This window comes from Desmodus rotundus, chromosome 1 (assembly GCF_022682495.2).
Source record: "Desmodus rotundus isolate HL8 chromosome 1, HLdesRot8A.1, whole genome shotgun sequence".
NCBI classification, from domain to species: Eukaryota; Metazoa; Chordata; class Mammalia; order Chiroptera; family Phyllostomidae; genus Desmodus; species Desmodus rotundus.
The window spans coordinates 203730577-203748444 of NC_071387.1; the positions used below are offsets into that span (position 1 = coordinate 203730577).

General features: G+C 39.2%; 1 protein-coding gene across 4 annotated transcripts in view; it reads right to left on the minus strand.

Moving 5' to 3' along the window:
- TTC33 (tetratricopeptide repeat domain 33) overlaps window positions 1-17868 on the minus strand; it is a 37220-nt gene continuing 19352 nt past the window's right edge. For all 4 annotated transcript variants that reach the window (XM_045186340.3, XM_024578484.4, XM_024578485.4 and 1 more), the window contains exons 3-5: window positions 11424-11505; window positions 10433-10564; window positions 1-6974 (exon numbers count right to left, since the gene is read on the minus strand). In XM_045186340.3, coding sequence (XP_045042275.1) covers window positions 6621-6974; window positions 10433-10564; window positions 11424-11505 — 568 coding nt within the window. In that variant the 3' untranslated portion in view covers window positions 1-6620. The remainder of the gene's footprint in view (window positions 6975-10432; window positions 10565-11423; window positions 11506-17868) is intronic.

Genomic DNA, 17868 nt, shown 5'->3' on the forward strand with positions numbered 1-17868 from the left:
TTGTGACATATACACATAGCAGCTTTATTTATAATAGATCAAAACTTCAGATATTCACCAACAACCCAGATGTCCATCAACAACAGGAAAAGCTACAAACTGTGGTGTATCCATACAACAGAATAATACTCAGCAAGAAAAAGAAACATATTACTGACATGCACAATAACATAGATCAAGCTCAACATAGACTTCAAAAGTATTACACTGAGCAAAAACATCAGACACAGAAGTACGTAACTGTATTTGAAATTCTAGAACAGTGAAATCTCATTTATAGCCACAGGAAGCGGAAGAGTGCTGGTTGTTGGGGTGGAGGGGGAGGACTGCAAATGGGCATAAGAGAACTTTCTTATGTTGCTGGAAGTAGTCTACATCTTGGGTGCTGGAAGTAGTCTACGTCTTGGTGGCAATGGTGGTTGATTGCATAGGTGTTCACATTTGTCAAACCTCCTCAAACTGTACATTTACAATGGGTGTTTTATTATAGTAAATTATACTTGAACAAATGTTTACATGTTACCTTGTAATTAGCATCACCCATTTTCAATAGCATTTGCATGGTTTAAAAAAATCTGAAATTAGAAAAAATTTCCTAATGTGGTTTCTGTCTTGTGCTCACTTGGAAATATAATCTACTATGATCTTTGATGGGGTTAGAGGGAGTCATGTAATGCCCCCCGTCCCCTCCTGACTTCTGAGCCACTTGAAGGACAAAAGGAGTCAGGCAGATGGAGAACAAGTATTCATTGCTGAAGAAGTCTGGGTTAGAGGATGTAATTTAGGTCTGTGCCAACAGTGGCCACTTAGTATCAACCCCAAATTAGACAGATCTGCTCACCAAGGCGTGGGCCGTCCCGCACAGCCACAGGGAGGCAGACAAGCCTTCACTGCAAGGCTTACGTATCTGTAAGGCTTGGCTCTCTGCAGGCACCATTAGTCCAGAGAAGGGGAGAAAGGAGCTTTCATGTCCAGTGACTTATCCTAAACTCCTTCTCCTGAGAATGAGGGAGAGAAAAGGAAAGGGAGAGATCAGAATTCCTTGGTTAATGGATGTCCAAAGAAGCACTGTGAAAGTAAGCCATCTTTACCTCTGCCTTCCCAACCAGTTCTCAGCCTCTATTCCACCTTGGCACACGCAACAGGTGAAGTTCACACACGATGCACACTAAGGCACAATTCATGGTACGCTAACTGTAGGGCCACCCCTTGTCTTCCATTCAAGTGAACATATTTAATTGCAAGTGACTAAACTGACATATTTCAATTTACTTTGGTAATGAGTAAACCACTTATAAATTTCTACAGTACTGGTTAAAAAAAATTACTTTCTCAATCCCAAAATGCCACCAATTACAAAATATACCACCAGTGTAATAATCTCTCAGGAAAAAAACACACACACTTAATACAGCTATTGATTTGACGATAATTATGAAATTACAGTTCTTATGTCAACTCAAAACTCATTTAGGTACATTACGTCATGAAATCAAAGTCCAGAGTCAGTTTAGAAGGGCTTCTGACTCAGGAAGCCTGAAATTGAAGAAATGATTGACCACTTTCCAACTGCTTGGAAAGGCAATGAAACAAGCTTTTGACATCATGACATAAAGTGTAATTTTCGAACTAAAAAGGCTATACTGATCAGCTATAATCTAGGAAACTCCAGCTTTCTGAGACATACCTCTTTTGTCTCCATTACAGTTCTGCCACATAACATCAATGTGGAAGCGTTTCCCACTGAGACTACCACCATGAAACGTTAGGCCAAGACCCCAGAGGCAAAACATTCAGGCTCTCTGATCTGTACCTCGCATGACTTTTCCATGTTCATGTAGCATTTGTTAGAAGATTTAAGATAAATAGTCCATAATCTAAGAACCCGTTGTCTAGAGAAAAGCATATGACCCTTGAATCATCAGGTGCGGCGCGGATGTGTAGTGTTCTGACTACTGAGCATCTAGGCCATACCATTTTCAACCAAGAAACACATACTTTATTCCACATAATTTTCGTGTCTAGTGTTGTTTCAGAAAGTATACTGAACATATTTAATTATATTACTATCGTGACATCAATTATTTCTCTTTCGGATAAGAAAATGTGCTGTTATGATAAGTTTAATAAATGTTAGTACATCAGCATCCACATCCTTGTAAAACAATGTATGCACTTCTCTCTTCACGCATGGAAGAGTGTTAACGAAGCATCTCTTGGGGCCTGGAGAAATGAGCTGCCTTTCTTCTCCCTAATTATTTCTTCTTCTCCCCCATGTGTAAAGCATTTTATATCTTATATCTGAGTAGGGAAGAGACGAACCCGGCCTACTGATGTCACTGGAGAGGAAATACAGGGTTCTAAGCAGCATCTAGTGGCGGCACGCATTGCATCCTGGGTTTTGCCGTCTGGGGGGTTGAGACATAGACCTTATTCCAGGAACAATCCCCAACCGATAACCCCCTGGCCCGCAACATCAAAAGCAGTGACTTCTCACTTTGAGGTAAGAAAAAAATTACACAGAAATTCTTTTCCTTTCTTAAAATCAGAAGAATTAATGTATTTCCAAATTAATTCACTATCTCCAAACTGATTCAAGCTCTTCATAGAAAAAGCTAGCATTTACTGAGTAATTCATATGTGAGATACCATACAAAGTGCTTTACATATTTTATTTCACATAAGAAAGAAATCAATCTAGCTTTTCAAAAGCTCATAACACAAAATGGGCAAAACATTAAAATACATAAAAAACTATTCACAAATTACACAATAAACAAATACCCATTACTCAAAACAATATACCAACTTCTCTAGATACCCAACTATCTATCCTTGAGAATATTTCTTATTAAACAAAATAAAATAGAGTTATTATTTGGTTTTTTCTTGGATCATTCTAAAACTAACCTCTCCAACCAGATCTAATTTTATACTATAACTTTGGGGAAAATGTAATACTTTTCAAGGCAAGTGCTGACTTCTCTGACTCTGAAAAAAGAGGTAAACATTCCACTGAAAGAAAAATTTCACAAATCATCTCAGAAAACCATAAACCATTACTTACATGCTCCAACAGGATTAGGTTTCTTAAAATTAACACACTTTCATCCCTAACAAAGATAAAATTAACTGTATATCAATAGTAGCTCCCTGAGTGTCAGAAGTAACAGTTCCCAGCAGTCCTATATAACTGCACTGCAATGTATGTACTATGAAAATAATAATTCATATCTGCAATGGCAATATTGACTTGTGGACATCACTGTGGTGTTTCAATGAACTATTTCTTCAATGCACCCTTCTCTATTCATGGATCATACCACAAATCACATGTTAGTTTCCATGTGTGCTTTGCCTAAGTTAGTCTCACTCACTGGAACTCTAACAGTCGCATCCCTACTTTTTTTTTAGAAAGACATAATTTAGTTATTTAAAATTATGATTTTCTCATTTTACTAACTAGCTCCAAATAAGTTATCTACAAAAGGAATCCCAAACCATCATCTGGAAAGTTGTAAGCAAATGATAAGCTATTTTCAAGGCTTTAAAGCTTTCTTTAAAAAAAAAAACCCAAAAACAGATTTTATTTATTTATTCTTAGAGAGAGGGGAAGGGAGAAAGACAGGGAGAGAAACATCGATGTGCAGGAGAAACAACAATCTGTTGTCTCTGGCGCACCCCCAACCGGAGACTGAGCCTGCAGCCCAGGCGTGTGCCCTGACTGAACAAGCGACCTTTTGGTTTGCAGGATGATGCCCAACCCACTGAGCCACACCAGTCAGGGCTTTAAGCTTTTAAAAATAAAGAAAATACTGCTTGTGACTAGGACAATGTTGCAGTACAATTTATGATGTAGCTACAAGAGCCATTCATTTAAAAAATGTACATCTTAAAAATGACTTGCAACTTCTGATCAAGATGGAGGCATAGGTAAACACACCTTGCCTCTACGCACAACTATAGCAAAAAATACAGCTACACTACAAAACAATTATCACCCAGAACTGTCAGAACATCTGGTTGTGGATTTAAAGAAGCCTTGGTTGTGGACAACCAAGGATTTAAAGAAACCACACTCATCAGTAGCAGGGGTAGAGACCTGGAGAGGTGCAGAGAGGTGTGGAGACAGGAAGGGTGGTCCCACATCCATGTGTGGTGGATAAAAAAATGGGAGGAATACCTCAGGAGTGAGGGATCCCAGCCCGAGTCCAGACCACCCAACCCAGAGTCCCAGTGTCAGGAAGATAAGTCCCCATAACTTCTGGCTATCAAAACCAGTGGGGGTTTAGGGTGGGGCAGAAGAAACTGTGTCCTCTTAAATGGCTCACAATGGACTTAGGACTCACGCAGACCCACCCCTCTGGGATTCAGGACAAGGGCAACAGCTGGAAGGGAACCAGTGGTATATGGAGAGAAAATGAAGCGCGAGTAGGGAGACAGTTTCCTCCCCGACAAAACTCCAGAGGCCAGGCAGTGCATTGTCCCCTCTGCAGGCCCTCCCCCACACAGAGCAACAGAGGGGTAACACGGGGTTGCCCTCACCTAGTGATGACCCAAGGCTCCACCCCACACAACTTACCAGGTGTGTTAAGACAGGGAGTGAAAGAAGCTCTACCTAAGACACAGAAACAAACACAGGGAGGCTGCCAAAATGAGGAGACAAAGAAATGTGGACCAAATGAAGAAGAGAACAAAACTCCAGAAAAAGATCTAAATGAAATGGAGATAAGCAACCTATCAAATGCACAGTTCAAATACTGGTTATCAGGATGCTGCAGAAACTCATTGGATACTTCAATGCCATAAAAAAGACCCAGGCAGAAATGAAGGTTGCATTAAGTGAAATAAAGAAAAATCTACAGGGAATCAACAGTGAAGAGTATGAAGTGGAGAATCAAATGAACAATTTGGAACACAGGAAGGAAAAAGGATTCAATCAGAACAGTGGGAAGAAAAAATAATTCATAAAAACAAGGACAGGATTAGAAACCTCTGGAACATCTTTAAATGTACCAACACCTGAATCATAGGGGTGCCAGAAGGAGAACAGGAAGAGCAAGAAATTGAAAGCTTATTTGAAAAAAATAATGAAAAACTTCCCTAATTTGGTGAAGGAAATAGACATACAAGTCCAGGAAGTACAGAGAGTCCCAAACAAGTTGGACCCAAAGAGGACCACACCAAGATACATCATAATTAAAATGCCAAAGGTTAAACATAAAGAGAGAATTTTAAAAGCAGCAAGAGAAAAGCAGACAATTACCTACAAAGGAGTTCCCATAAGACTGTCAGCTGACCTCTCAAAAGTACTTTGCAGGCTAGAAGGGACTGGCAAGAAGTATTCAAAGTGATAAAAGCCAGGACCTGCAAACTAGGTTACTCTATCCAGCAAAGCTTTTCTTTAGAATGGAAGGGCAGATAAAGTGTTTCCCAGATAAGGTAAAGCTAAAGGAGTTCACCATCACCAAGCCATTATTATATAAAATGCTAAAGGAAATATTATACAAGAAAAAGATGATCAAAATGATGAACATTAAAATGGCAATAAGTTTACAACTATCAATAATTGACTCCAAATACTAAACTAAGCAAACAAGCACAAGAGAAACAGAATCATAGTATGGAGATCATTTGGAGGGTTATCAGTTGGGAGGGGGAAGGGGGAAAATAGAGGGAATGGTACAGGGATTAAGAAGCACAAATTGGTAAGTACAAAATAGGGGATGTCAAGAACAGTATAGGCAATGGAGAAGCCAAAGAACTAATATGCATGACACATGGACATGAACTAAGGGGTAGGGATACTAGGTTGCGGGGGGGGGGCAAAGGAGAAAAAATTGGTACAACTGTAATAGCATAATCAATAAAACATTTTTGAAAAAGTGATTTGCTTGTGGTAAAGACTATCTACCATTGTTTTAAAAAAAACACATCATTCTCACATTTATCAGTACTTCCTACATCCAACAAATACTGAAGGTGGCAACTACTGTGGTTATAATTACTTTAAAGTCAAAGTCAAAACAAGCATAAATTAGAATTAAGAGAAGCTGCAGAAAATGTCCAGAATGTACACATTTGTGTGCATTTCCAGCTGAACTTTCAAAGACTCTGCATATAACCAAATGAAAACCTTGAATCCAAACGAACATCAAAAATATTCAAGTTTTGTGACAAAGTTACTCTAATGAAACCCAAAAAATAGAAGATTGAATAGTAACAGCAGTATATTTTTAGGAGGGAAAGAAATCACCAACTTCCTTTTATCATAAAAACGTCAACAAGTCAACATTTTAATAACATTGGCCATCAAGTTATTCACCAGTCAAGCATTCATTTCCAAGTTGTGTCTTTAAATTTGGACACAAATTTATTTTGATTATTAATCAAATACCATTGTAGTCAGAATTCTAGTCTTAATAAGTTTAAACCATAACTTATCAAAGCATAGTCCAAACACTATATAATAATTCTACTCATTAGTTTTTATATGCCTCATGTGAAAAACTTATTTTACAAATAGCAGCTCTGTCCAGTTTCTCCAGAGTAAATGCCTGTAGACCTTAAAACTTTAAGTGGCAATCAAAAAGGCAGACTCAAACAACCCCTGCTAAGCCTCACCGGGCTTTGATAAACACAGAGCCGTCGGGTGGTGTAGCACCACCTTCCGGCTCGGTTACAGTCTCTACAGTCCCAGAGGCTGACACAATAACCATTGTCTTATTTGCTGACACGGGCTTTTGTTTTTCAGCAATAGCTGCACAAACAGCAACAATCTCATCACTTTCAAAGTCATAGTCAGGAATTGACTTTGGTGACACATGTGTTGCTTCCGCTGGTGCTGCACTTTTTTTAATCCTCTGGGCTACCTTCTGCTGCTCGTGGAGCGTTCTTGCCCAAGAAAGGTCTTCTTTCCATATTTCAGGGTTCATTGGATAGATATGAAGGGCTACTTGAAAGCTTCGAATTGCCTAGAGAAAGAAAAGGTCAGGTGTTTTTTTTTTCTTTGCTTTGTTTTAAAAAATGAATGTATTTAACATAATCCACAACATCCACACACATATATATGTACATGTATGTACAGATAATCTATACATATTTTTTTTAACATAATAGACTATAAGGATGGAACTTAGGGCTATGTCCTAACCACTAATGATGATTATGATGAAAAAAACAAGGGTTATAAAGTGTGAAAGAAAGTGACCGACAAATTGCTGATGAGGACTAAAAGTCCACTGAAATAGAGACATTATGGTTCAGAGCAAGGCAAATGCGTTGCTCAGCTTCCGCAGGTCGGCGAATACACAAATCTAGGGACGCTCCTGGGCTAAACCATGGCTGTCGGGAAGGTACAAGGAGTGCACAACTTTGAAGCCAAGTGTCACAGGAGACACAGGCAGACACTGCATAGTGACACAAGGGTCAATTTCCCAGAATTCCATAATGATTATAAATACACACGCACCCAGCACCGGAACACCTACGTATACGAAGTGAACACTGACAGAACTGCAGGACAGAAGATCAGTACGGGAACAGAGACCCGAACAACACTGCAGAGCACAGGGACCGGTAACAGCCGTCTGCACAACACGCCACCCAACAGCAGCAGAATACACATCCTTCTCAAGTACACAGGGAACATTTTCCATTGTCGATCCCATGTTATATCACAAAACAAGTCTTTGGGACAACCGTAATAGCATAAATAATGAAATATTTTTTAAATAAATAAATAAATAAGAAAATTCACACTGCAAAAGAAAGAAAACCCCAAATTTAAAAAGACATACTAACCATCTAACCATCTTTTCTGACTCTAATGGAATAAAACTACAAATCATAGCAAAAGGGTAACTGAAAAATTCACAATATGTAGAAATCAACATACTCGAACAATCAGTAAGTTCAAAAAGAAATCAAAAGGGAAATTAGAAAGTATCTTGACACAAATGAGAATGAAAATACACAAAGTATGAGATGCAGCAAAAGCAGAACTAAGAGGGGAGTTTCTATAAATGCCTATGTTAAAAAGAAAAATCTCAAGTAAGGAAGCCTACCTCTACAATTCAAAAAATTAGAAAGTGAAGACCAAATAAAGCCTATAATCATTTCAACATACACAACCAATTCTGCATAAAATTCTAAGTAATTACTCATAGAGATATACCCAACTCTTGACTTTTAATTTATTACCTGTTCTATTTAACTACATATTTTGTTATGTTTTTATATACAGGGTAGGGCAAAAGTAGGCTTACAGTTGTGAGTACACAAAATACAGTTTATTCTTATATTATTATTTATTATTATATTATTTCTTGTACAAACAACTGCAAACCTACTTTTGCCCACCCCTGTAGTAAGAATTATTATACATTAGAAATTTTAGCTTGTTTTCAATATATTTTTCATAGTACAATAGAAGTTCAGTTCTCGAACTTAATTTGTTCCAGAAGAGTGTTCAAGAAGTGATTTGTTCAAAGACCCCATCATACCTTAGGGATGCATGACTGATTGATCACATAGGTATCAGCATGAGAGGGTGGTACAGTCAAAAACCAAAGTTCTGTTCAACCATCAGAAACACTTTTTCCGTGTATAATCTGGTCAAGAACCAAACTGTTCAAGATGGGAGAGGTTCAAAAACTGAGGTTTGACTGTACCACTTCATTATGACATTGAGTAAAGTAATTTTTAACTATTCCAGTCTTTCAAAATAACATTAAGTTTAGCCTTAGCCAGGTAGCTCAGTTGGTTAGAGCATCATCCCAATACACTAAGGTTGTGGGTTTGATTCTTGTCAGGGCACATACAAGAATTAACTAATGAATGCACAAATAAGGGGAACAATGAATCAATGTTTCTCCCTCTCTCTCCCACTCTCTCTCTCTCTCTAAAAGCAATCAAACTTTTTAAAAAACAGATTTTTACATAAAAATTACAAATTCAGATGTTTTTCAAGTAGAACCCTAAAAAACATTGAATAAGGACAAAATAACACATTTAATTCCTCCAAGAATTGCACAATATAAGTGCAATGGATATAACTATATCAATAGGAAAAAAGAATTGAACAAGTACTCTGATTTTCAAACCTTAGAATTTTGACCCATTATCTCACGTACAGTATATTTTCTTTCTTTATAGGACAATATTTTGCTAAACATTCTGTCCTAGAGATTTTTTTCCATTACCATAGGCATTTATAAGCAAAAGCATAATGATTTGTAAGTTTTGAATAAAGAAAAATGGGAAAAGCATTATGTAAATTTTTATTTGGTTTCCTGTTAACCTTAGAAAACAAAAGTTCCTTGAACTTTTTTAAGTCTTCAGGAGAGAAAAGATGACTATGTTCAATGGCAAAGAAAGCAAATGGCCTTTGGCTCAACTGGTTTCCGTTACTGTGAATATCATTTCACATTATTATTTTTAAGTTACTTTATTCCAATCAATTCTCTTCTCATCAAAATTCCCTATGCATGATTTCTGAGTATTTGACACACATTTATTTCATAAACAAAAATAATATATTTACGAGTGTACCAGAAAAACCTGAGTTACCCACAACTTACTGGAGCCAGTGCAGCAAAGTTAAATTCAGGGTTTCCCAATAATTTTAGCCTTTAAAGAAACTTGGATTTTGTTTTGTTTTTAACCACAAAGGCCTATAAAAGCATGAAAACTATTTATTTACTTAACGACAAAAAGGCAGTCTGGCACTGCTACATCAGATTCGCACGTACTTTTGGGAAATCAGCTGTCAGGGACGCACAAGCCCCGCCGGAGCGAGACAGGGCAGTTCTCACAGCCAGCGCTCAGCTACCTGGCCTTTGCGACCTACAAGGCATAGTCCAGACAAGCTGACAAATCCATTAGGTGCCAGTTTATAGTAGACGTTACACAATGAGTATTTCTTTTTTATAAGCTTCTACACTTCCCCATTTTTCTCTTCCTGAAGCCTAGCAACTTTTCAGGCCAGATGTTTATCACTGTCACACTCCCACACTCCACTTCCTTCCCTCCCCAACATTCTCTTTTAGTGCTTTCATCCCCATGGTGATTAATGCACAGTGAAGCGCTCACACCACTGTATAATGTGGTAAATTTAATGATGAAAACCATTACCCCCAAAGTTACTTATTTAGATTTAAATGAGGTTTACCAAATGCCAATATTTTATGTTAAATTTTTTATTAATATCCATGATTCCAAATACCTGAAAAATATTCTGACCCTGATGTAATTGGTAGATATGATGGAAAAAATAGTAATAACTTTGATCTGTATTTGTGGTTTAATACCTTTAAGAGGTAATTTGCTATTTATTTTTTGCACAGATTTGATAAATGTTTAACTTTTGGTTACAGCTGATCAAAACTTGTCAAAATAAAATGCTAGTATTATAGTCACCTGCCTTCCTTACCAAGACTATCTCTCCTAATCCCAGCTGCGCACGCCCCAAAGTCTGCCAAGACTCCCAGGAACGCGGGTTTCTCTGCACAGCCATTTCCGCTGCGTGAACTGCAGGGAACATTTCATGAAGCGACATGAGGACCTACGGCCAAAAACAGAAACAGAACTGTAAGCAATGCCCACAAACCAGCAAACTCCCAATAGATAACCACACATAAATAACCCTTTTCATTTTGAAAAGTATATTTTTAGTCTGGTAAACATAGCATCTCAGTGGTTTTGACCCCCACCACTGCGGTTCAGGATCAGGAATTACATTGTTCTTCCTACTCCTAAAACATCAACACTATAAAAATATGAACCATTCCCTTTCCAAGTACTGAACCCTACTGTCCCCTGGCCAAAACCATGTGCCACACCCGGCCACAGCAGCTCAGGGCTGTCTGACCTCTCAGTTCCACTTCTGTTTATTCCACTTGTAACAGGGATTTAGGGTGCCCCAGGTCTTGCTGTTAAACTAGGTAAATTTAAATTTGTTCAACCACACTTCCTGTCTCTAGGGCACATCTTCCTGCTATAAAAATCACTCAAACACTTCACAGGCCCTCACACAACTGGTTCTTCACACCACACACGCCAGAAAAATAAGGCAGTTCCTGAACCCTCCGTCCTCGACCTTCGGCAAGGGGCCAGATTTCATCTATAATTTTGGGACCGTATGTATTTCACACTTCATTTTTTTAGGAGATCAGCAGTAACTTCTTAAAAGATGTCCACCTGCTCACACCTTATCACAGGTTGAATCAGTCACCTTCATTGGGAAGGTAAACACATTTCTAAACTTGATATATAAGGAAAAGCCATAAGTGATATCATAACATTTTTTCCCAAAAAAACTGTATTTAATAAAGAAAATGGAAGGAAATGCTCTTTCGGTCCACCATTGCTCACCAAACATCATGCAACTGCATAACAAAAGTGAAATTCCTCATAATCCTTACCTGTGACTTCATCTCATAGAGCGTAGCATCGTTTGGGGTTAACTGTAGTGCTTCATCCCACTTCTGAATTGCCTCTTGATATCTGCAGTTGTTAAAGTTACTTTTATTTCGTATTTTTAATAAGTTCTTGAGACTGTATCACCAAACTTAAAAACCAGATACTAAGGAATAATTGTTTATCAAGAAATATCTCTATTAACTGATAACAATGATGTTAAAAAAAAAAAAAAGAGGGAAAATTTAAGAGATAAAGAGAAAGGACAGCAAAAGGAAAAAAAAGCAAAATATAAATAAGAGATTCTGAAAATCTTTCTCTAAGATTTTATTTCCTGGGCTTATAAATCACCACAAGAATTTCTCTTTTTTCCATCAACCCCAAGGTGTGCATGTGCTGTCATTCATTTTAAAGGTATTGAGTTGGCCAAAAAGTATATTTAGTTTTTTTCCATGTGATGGCTCTACTAGTGCTTAGCTGTCTTTTAACTTCATTTGAAACAGTTTTGTTGGATTGTATTGTGACAGCTGTCCTATCAGTGTGGATTTAAAAAAAAAAATTTTCAGAATTGGTGAATTTTTGTGCAGCCATTTTAATATTGAAGATGGAAGGAAATATACAACATTTTTGGAGTGTTATGCTTTATTATTTCAAGAAAAGTAAAAATGCAACTGAAATGCAGAAAAATATTTGTGCAGTATGTGGAGAAGCTGCTGTGACTGATCGAACAGGTCAAAAGTGGTTTGCGAAGGTTCTTGGCACTACTGACATTTTAGTCAATAATTCTTTGCTGTGGGGCTGTTTTATGCATTGGAAGATGTTTAGCAGCACCCCTGGCCTCTACCCACTAGAAGTCTATAGCAGGAGATAGCTGACATACTCAAAATATCCAAATCAATAAAGTTACTGGTGAAAATGAAAAATGTGTCTTTTATTTTATAGAAAAAAACTAAACAGACTTTTTGGCCAACCCAATGTTATAAAGAACTTTTCTGAGGAATTTACAATCCAGTTGCAACCCTGGGCTCTAGAAGGCAGCAGTCTAGCTGACAGAGATGACAATTGAAGGAGCAGCCAGGTAATTTTGTAGAAATGCTTCAGTTTTAAGTTTCCTTGTCTGTAACAAGCTCCATGAACACAGAGACCATGTCCTGCTCATCACTACTAATGCGCGGTAAGTCTGTACGTTATGGGCCAAAGTGATGGTGAAGAGCATGCAGGTCCCACTACCACCTTCTCACTGATGTTCTCTGGGTCATGTCTCTCTTTTGAGCTCCACAGCCATAGTCACCAACACCTCCACCTAGATGTCCCCAAACATCTCAAACTCAATATGCCCACAACTGATTCTGGCACACTCCATGCCAACTCTGCAGAAGCACAGAAGCACTCTTCCTTTTTTAAAAATAAGTTTAAGGAAGGACTAAGTCCTACATGTTGTCCAACGCAGTCATCTTCACAGCATCCTTCACAAAGGATGACTCGTGGATACCTGAATATTTCGATGAAGAGAGTTCTAATTACCAGAACAGTTTTCATCGTGCTGCGCTGTCTTGTACCGTTCCCCCAGCGCTACTAGTGCTGCTCTCTAGAACTAAACAGAAAATACGTAATCCACCAGTTCTCCTTCCTGGCTACGTACAGAGTGATCTAGAGAGATTATGGGGGAAACGCACATGTGCCAGTCCCTGCCACAGATCAGTGAAAAGAGATATTCTCAGGGCGGGACCGAGTCACCTGCATTTTTTTAGAAGTTCCCCAGGTAGTGCCAATAAAAGTCTGGGGTGTGAACCACTTTTAATATCTCTCATGGTATATTAATCCCTATCATATGCGATCTTCTCTTGAATCACTTCTTGTTACCGACTCTCCAGACCCCTCATGTCCTCTGTATGTGTTCTTATGTATCATTCGCCACCTTATAAGAAGACTCAAAGCAAACACAAGAAACATGTGAGCTGATCTGCACTAGTTTTTAAGCAGAGGCAGAGAACTAAGAAATAAAGGCAGAATTTGGTAGAAAACACAAAGTTGAAGAACATATGAGGGGGTACTCCCCAAAAAACAGAATTTATTTATAAAAAACTGTATTCTTACACGTTGAAACTTCAGTCACCTTCAGAGTACTCTCCATTTGACTCAGTACATGTGAGACTTTTTTTCCACTGCTCAAAGCAGTTTTTGAACTCTTGAATTTTGATGCCTTTTAGTGCTCCTGCCGTTTTTTGTTTCACCTTTTCCCTATCAGCAAAATGTTTCCCTTTAAGGACTTTCTTCATCCAGAGAAACAAAAAAAAGTCACTTGGGGTGAGATGGGGTGAATAGGGAGGGTGGGGCACAGGGGTCAGGCTGTTTTTTGTCAAAAACTGCTGAGCACTCAGTGGTGCGGGCAGGTGCGCTCGTAACTCACCCATCATGAGATGGGCAAACACGTTGAAAGAGTCTTCAAAAATATTCACTGAAGCTGAACACAGCCCCTCACAACAACGCCAGCTGGTACACTGATGCAGATGGGATCCTAGAACACTCCCTAGTGGGGTTAGCCTATACTACAAGGGGCCCACCCTCCAGAAGAATTCTGGTTTTGGGGGGTTCTGCCTCATAAAAATGCACATTCTCTTTCTTCACCTTGCTAGAGAGTTCATTTACTAGTAAATAATACAAATAGGCAATACCATCTACAGCGTCTTCTGCCATCTCGGCACATGCCAAATGGGCTACAGCCAGCTTGGAACAAGTACGCCAAAGAGTCAAGTCCATGCTGGCAGCGGCAAGGGCCGACAGGGAGGGAGTGTGCTTTCCAAAGCCTCCCCTAACTGCCACTGCAGGCTGCAGCAGCGGCTGTTGCTATCTTGTAGTAGCAGGCTGTGTGTAGCAAGGATAGGCTGAAGATTCACCCCACAAAGGCTGCCGTCTCTGTTCCCAGGCAAACCACAACCGAATGTGCAGAGAGGGTGATAAGAGCTGCTGCCTGGACCACTGCTGATACCTTCTTCCCTAACAGGGCCCCTGCTGAGTCCTGAAGAGGTAGCTGTTGGAACACCGTGTTTAACTCTGGGTGAAAGACTACTGCCTCCAAGTTTAGGAATGGCCAGTGATTTGAACAGTGGGACCATTTATCCCCCTCTCTTTCATCACGCGCTAGCATCTGCCTCTGCCTGTATCAGAAATACTCTTTTGTTACAAATCAGATCTCCAAGAGCTTTACTAACTAAAAAATTATTTCTCTAGCACATATTTTGCCAAACTCAAGGACCTGTCAGAGCCAGGGTTCCGAAGCAGGAGGAAGAGGGGAGACACACAGGGGCATCGGGGGCACCTGTCAGTGCTCTTCCTCCACCCACTCAGACTCCTGCACCGCCAGACTTTCCCGTAAGGGGCACTGGGTCAGGCCACGCCCATTGGCAGCCACACAGGCTGGGGGAGGGGGGGTGGCACACGTGCTCCGCACACACTCTGTGCTCGGCAGGTGGTAAACAGGGGCTGGCTAAACCACCGCATCCCACGTTGGCTCTTTGTTACCCTCAATGGGAATCTGAGGTTCGCGATTATTTTTAGATAATTTCCACATTAATATTAGCTTACACCCTGCCTAAAGCAACTCAAAATATGCCATTTAAGGTGATTTTTCAGGTGCCATTATAAGTCTTTGTTTATGAATTTCAATACCGACTAGCTCTGGCTGGTGTGGTTCAGTGGACTGAGTGCCAGCCTGCAAACTGAAAGGTCACCAGTTCGATTCCCAGTCAGGGCACATGCCTGGGTTGCAGGCCAGGTACCCCTGTTGGGAGTGTGCGAGAGGCAACCAATCAATGTGTCTCGCACATCAATGTTTCTCTCCCTCTCTTTCTCTCTCCCTTTCTCTCTCTCTAAAAATAAATAAATCTTTAAAAAAATATAAAGTACCACCAACCACACAGAATTAACTAGGTGCTTCTGTACCATTAGCCCTATCAGACCATACTGCTTAGAATCTCACGCTAGCTGCTCAAGGGTCCCATCCTTCCCGCCCCTCTTTTCCCAGCCTTCCCGCTGGAGCAGCACCCTTTTAGCAAAACGCACCTTCAATTTAAAAAGAATGGTAGAGAAAAGATGCAAGCACTTCACTTGGTACCTCTTAGCAAAGGAGATGATAAAAAGGAACATACAAAGAACGAATAAGAAGTCTGGACTTGACCCTGAGCCAGGGCTTGAAGCTCAGTTGGTTAGAGCGTCAGCCCCAACACCAACGTTGCTGGTTCAATTCCAAGTCAGGGCACATACGTGGAACAACAATTGATGTTTCTCTTTTTCTCTGTCTCTGTCTCTCTCCCCTCCATCCCCGCATCCCCCCTTCTTCTCTCTCTAAAAACCAATGAACATATCCTCAGGTGAGGATTTTTTTTTAAGTTTAAAAACAAATATTAAGAAAATATTAAACTGCTGAGTTTTATTCACTATCATTTATTAAAAGTATCTGGACATAGAATTAGGTTCAGACATAAAATCTACTTTCAGTAATAATTTAAAGTATTTACTTACACAAAAGAACAAACAGTTCTTTAAAGGTTTCTCATTTATTATTGACAAGAACAAACCATTCAGGTTGGCTCAATTCACTCTGGAAACAGTAGGAAGTAACTCTGAAATTACATGAAGGTATATACATATACTGAATAAAGGTCATTTTCCAAAGCAAATTAAAACGATGATGCCAACTTCTACCTACTGCAGCACCTTTCTCAGTTTTTACTGTACTAAAAGCAACTACCCTATTCTACTTCTTGCTACACTAGACAATGAACTGTGAAATAAGTAAAAAGCCACAATTTTAATCTCCCAATTTCTACTTCAGATACTGGGATCATTTAAAATATTTTACCATCTATATCATTCATTCATTTAGCACACACCTAAATGTGTGCTAAGTAAAGTTACAAAGTAAAATTCACCAGAAATTAACTTCAGGTATCATGGAACAATTTGGACCAAATAAATATACACAATAGCAAATGGGCAAGACTATAATAAGCTGCCTTAATTTAATATTAAATCTATGATGAAATGACAAAATATGAAAAAAGCAAAAAAAATTAACAGGACTCCCTCCCTGTACCTAGATGAATCCGACCAGCTGTCATCTTGCTTCCTGAAAGAAGAGTTCTGTGGCCCCTCATCTAAATCATTCTGAAGACTGGTTCATGGCACCCAGTTCTTTTTCTTTACAGAACAATTTGAAAGCTCGCATTTATTTCTGTTTGTTTAAACCAAAAGCTCTACGTAGGCAACGTGACAGGTATTTTGCTCTCCCAGGTATGTGCAGCTGTAGCACCCAACACGACAGCATCTAACACATACGAATAATATCTGAAAAAAATACAGTACACAGTCTTTGTGGATGAATTAGGACGATGTGGAACAGGCCCTGACAAGAAAATAGCTGCCAGCACCTAAAGCAAAGTGTTAATTCCACAATGAGAAATGTAGCCTAATGTATCTCAACATATTTGGAGAAGTTAGCAATAAAAACGAAGTACACTTTTATCCTAAGAAAGATACATTACCTGAGAAAAGAGAACCCAACTGATCACTGAACACTTCCTAGGCCATGAAATAAATGCACAAATTCTACATCAAGGATTGGCAAATTAAATCCAACAACTTACTAAAGTACAAAATCCCAAAGACACGTGCACCCCTATATTCACCGCAGCATTATGCACGGTGGCCAAGTCCCGGAAACGATGCAGTGTCCTTCAACAGATGACAGGATAAAGACAACGTGGTGCACACACAATGGGACACTACGCAGACCTGAGAAAAGACGAAATACTGCCACTTGCAACAACATGGATGGACCTTGAGAACCTCACCCTAGGCAAAATAAGTCAGACAGAAAAAGCTAAGAACCATATGATTTCACTCATGTGGGATATAAAACAAAGTAACAAATGAATAAATAAGAGAGACAAACAAAAACTCATAGACACAGACAACACTATGGTGGTTACCAGAGGGAAACAGGCGTGAGGGGTAGGGAAGGGGGTCAAACATATGGTGACAAACATGGTGGAAGGAGATCTGACTTTGGGTGATGGGCACACAATGCAAGACGGCATGTCATAGAATTGTACGCCTGAGATGTTCCAACCACAGATGGGCCCCCTGCAACCGCAGGAGTGACCTAAACCATACACATAGAGCAGAACCGCCCTGCTGAGCCCAGCCACCCCACAGAGTCGTGAGAAATAATAAATACATATACTTGAAGTCTATATAATTTTATTAACCAATGTCATTCCAATAAATTTAATAAGAATTATTTTTTAATGTGATAAAAAAAATAAAGTATAAAATCCAAAGGACCACGTAGAGTACACCTCAGAAAAAATTGTGAAAGGTTTCATATCTAATAGATAATGGGGAAATAAAAGTACATGACACTCAACAATACTTAATATAATTTAACAG